At 49.4% G+C, this 3,026-nt stretch overlaps 2 protein-coding genes across 2 annotated transcripts in view; both read right to left on the bottom strand.

Annotated features, from left to right (window-relative positions):
- PPTG_07726 (hypothetical protein) overlaps positions 1 to 388 on the bottom strand; it is a gene marked incomplete at both ends in the record, with an annotated part of 1,492 nt that extends 1,104 nt beyond the window's left edge. The window contains one exon of the mRNA XM_008901999.1: positions 25 to 388. Coding sequence (XP_008900247.1) covers positions 25 to 388 — 364 coding nt within the window. The remainder of the gene's footprint in view (positions 1 to 24) is intronic.
- Positions 389 to 2,012: 1,624 nt separating this feature from the next.
- PPTG_07725 (hypothetical protein) overlaps positions 2,013 to 3,026 on the bottom strand; it is a gene marked incomplete at its 3' end in the record, with an annotated part of 4,015 nt that continues 3,001 nt past the window's right edge. The window contains exon 2 of the mRNA XM_008901998.1: positions 2,013 to 3,018. Coding sequence (XP_008900246.1) covers positions 2,013 to 3,018 — 1,006 coding nt within the window. The remainder of the gene's footprint in view (positions 3,019 to 3,026) is intronic.

Here is a 3,026-nt window from a genome sequence, read left to right as displayed (position 1 = left end):
CGGCCGAAAACTTGCCGAATCCACCGTTCTGCATGTCCTCGTTGCCGACGTAGACAGCTTCGACGGCCCACGGATTGCGAGCGTAGCCTTCACACACCGCCTGAATCTCCGCATCGATACGGCCAGGGTTTTGCAGCTGCACGCCCACAGCGACACGAATGCCGGCGGCAGCAGCCATGTCGACCGCGTTCACACCGGCCAATGAAGCCTCGTAGGTACGGATGCTCGAGAAGTGCTGGGCCACCTGCCTCATGTCGTTCTGCAGCACGTCCCAGTTAACGTTCTGGTGGTGCCACGGAGAGTAGCAGACACCGGTCTTGAGTCGTTCAGCGTCAGTGGAGCTGAAAGCCACAGCGGTGGCAACGGCGAAGGCGGTCGTGAACTTCATCACTGCTTTAGTAGCTGCAGAAAAGCTTAGAGGTTGTTGGTAGGTCCTTGTGTTCGACAAGGAAGAATGGAGAGTGAGGTTTGCAAAAGCAGCAAAGCAATTTGCTTTGGTGTTATGTGTGGTACTCGCTGCAGTTTGTGTAACGCAAAATGACAAAGTACGTTGTAACTTACTACAAGGAGTAAAGTGCTATGTTGACATCCAATCGTGGTTTCACCTTAATCTTCAGATCTGCTCGAACTCCCAGACTTGACTACGGCAGCAAATAAGGACCGGCATTTCATCCTAATATGTACAAATTAGCAAAACTGACACCCAAGAATCCAATTGCACACTTTGTTCTCTACCGACATTCACCATCTATTTCTTAGCGTAAGAGCAACTTCCAGGCAACTTTCAGAAACCGTATCGTAGCTCATCGAGCAACTTTAAAACTCACAATCCTCGAGCTCCAGGAAATAATAATAATAATAATAAAAAGAAATGCTTGGGCTTGGGCTAACGCGCGAAATTGGCTTTGGCTTCATACCAAGCTGGCAACGCACCTGAGTGACCACGGTAGTGTTGTCCTAGTCTCGTAGTGCTCCATGTTTCGCTTGGTCTCCCCTGTCAAAGTTGCGTTATTTGCCCTTTTCAAATCGATAGTTGGTGAACGTAGGTACTTCCTCGTTTTATTAAACTTGTCGATTGGATTGCGTGCCACACATCCCAATGCGCTTTTTCGGTGGATAACGGAAAGTGGAAAGCCGCTTTCGACCAAATTGATTGCAGCCCTTGACTCAGGCTTGCTACATGTATGGTTGTCATTTCGTACTGCACAGACCGGCAGCAGATCAATATTTTTCGTGTTGTATTTACGGCTTGTCTGCCTCTATTCCTCGTGGCGATGAAGCTTCGCGCTCTATGCTGCCACCGCTACTGTACTAATAGCAGCCCGCTTTTGTCTAAAGTCAATCGGTTGTAGAATTGTTAGCAGCTCTTCTTCGCTGATCCCAGAGCTGGGACATCGAACGGATCACTATAATAGGGACCGCAATGCTCCGCGTCCACGAAATCGCACAGACAAATCCGTGAAAAACACAGATTGTGAAAAAGGTGTTTTTGATAGAGGGCGGTAGTGAGCGGGTGTGAGGAGCGTAGGCGGGCCCAGCGATGAACTCACCAGCGAACGGACCCGCAACACTCTCCAGAACAATGCGGGGGTGTGGGTGCAACCCCCAGTGGCCCTTATCCGGTATACCGATATTTCTGTGCAATTCTACCGTAGGTTCTGTGGATTTGCTTATTCTGTCTGTGCTATTCTACCGCTCTCCTCGTCCACCCGGTGGACCACCGTGACGCGACGACAAAGTTAACCCACGTCTTGGATGATTGCGTCACTCGGTCCTGCTCGCTTTGCCTATCGTTGAGACTCACCAATGAGTAAGTACCGATAGGATACCGGCACTGTATGATAGTTCAGCTGTATTCTAGTGAGTATTGGTGTGTACTACTGTACACGTAGTATTTTTGTATTTTTAAGTGAACGGCTACGGACAAAAGCAATTCATGTTAAAACTCTGATAATGTGTAGAATGAGAGTTTGTTTATTTTGCTATCTATGAATCTAAGTTAGCTCAAATTCCTACTTTTTCTGATAGTTCAGGAAGCGCATCGCGAGTAGTGTGAATATGCCGAAGATGACGACAAAGAGCAGTAAGAAGCCGCAGTTTCTCCAAATCTCGCTGTGTTTCATCAGGAAATTCGTCTCCAAGTACTCCTTCACAGTGAGGTTCTCGGGAAGTGATGGTGGCACATTTGTCATCCGTGTGCATCCCAGATCTCCGTCACTGCTGCAGTCTCCAAACACGACAGCTGAGAACGCTGCGGTGCTGTACTTCATCGGGGTGATATCATACAACCACACAGTCGCCGATGGCAGTGCAGAAGCTGGTGGACTGAAACCTGAGAACAGGTATCCGAGAAGATTTAGCAGCACACCGACGATCTCCGCCACTTCCAAGTTCGGCAACAGAAAGACGAGAAGTTCAGCCATAAACGCTTGATGCAGCACTTGAAGCACCAACACCAACCACGAAGTAAGAAAAGCTCCGATACCTGAAAACCCCACTGTTGGGAAGAACGGGATCAGGAACAACAGTACTGAGGCGGCAGCGTACGGGATCTCCATGACTCCGAGTCCGAAAAAATACCAAAAGGCATTGTAGGTTTGAGCTGCCCGTTCGCGGTAAAATACAGCGCGTTCTTCGTAAGCTATCGGGATCAATCCGTTGAATGCGATGAGACCGATGAAACTCGTGATCATGTAGATCATTCCCAAACCGGAATTCACTCCGGAATACGTCTCATACTCGGTACGAACGTACGTGATCCCATACGCTATACCCATTCCAAGCGAGATAGCGAACCGTGTCAAGTTGAACGAAGCCGTTCGCCAGTAGAGACCACAGAAGCGTTTCAACAGGAACTTCGCTTGGGTGAGCTCCGATGCTGCGCGTTTGTCGCTGAACTCCAGTGCAGGCAAAGACGGTGACGGTCGAGTCACACCTTCTTGGTCTAGACTCGACTGGAGACGCTCGAAGTGGGCGCTGGCTTTGAAGATCTCCACGAAGTCCGTCTTGTCTCCGTTGCTGTTACC

The sequence above is a fragment of the Phytophthora parasitica genome (genome assembly GCF_000247585.1).
Source record: "Phytophthora parasitica INRA-310 unplaced genomic scaffold supercont2.12, whole genome shotgun sequence".
NCBI lineage: Eukaryota > Oomycota > Peronosporomycetes > Peronosporales > Peronosporaceae > Phytophthora > Phytophthora nicotianae.
The sequence above is the reverse complement of the archived record's forward strand: the minus strand, read 5'-3'. Positions and strand labels throughout refer to the sequence as shown.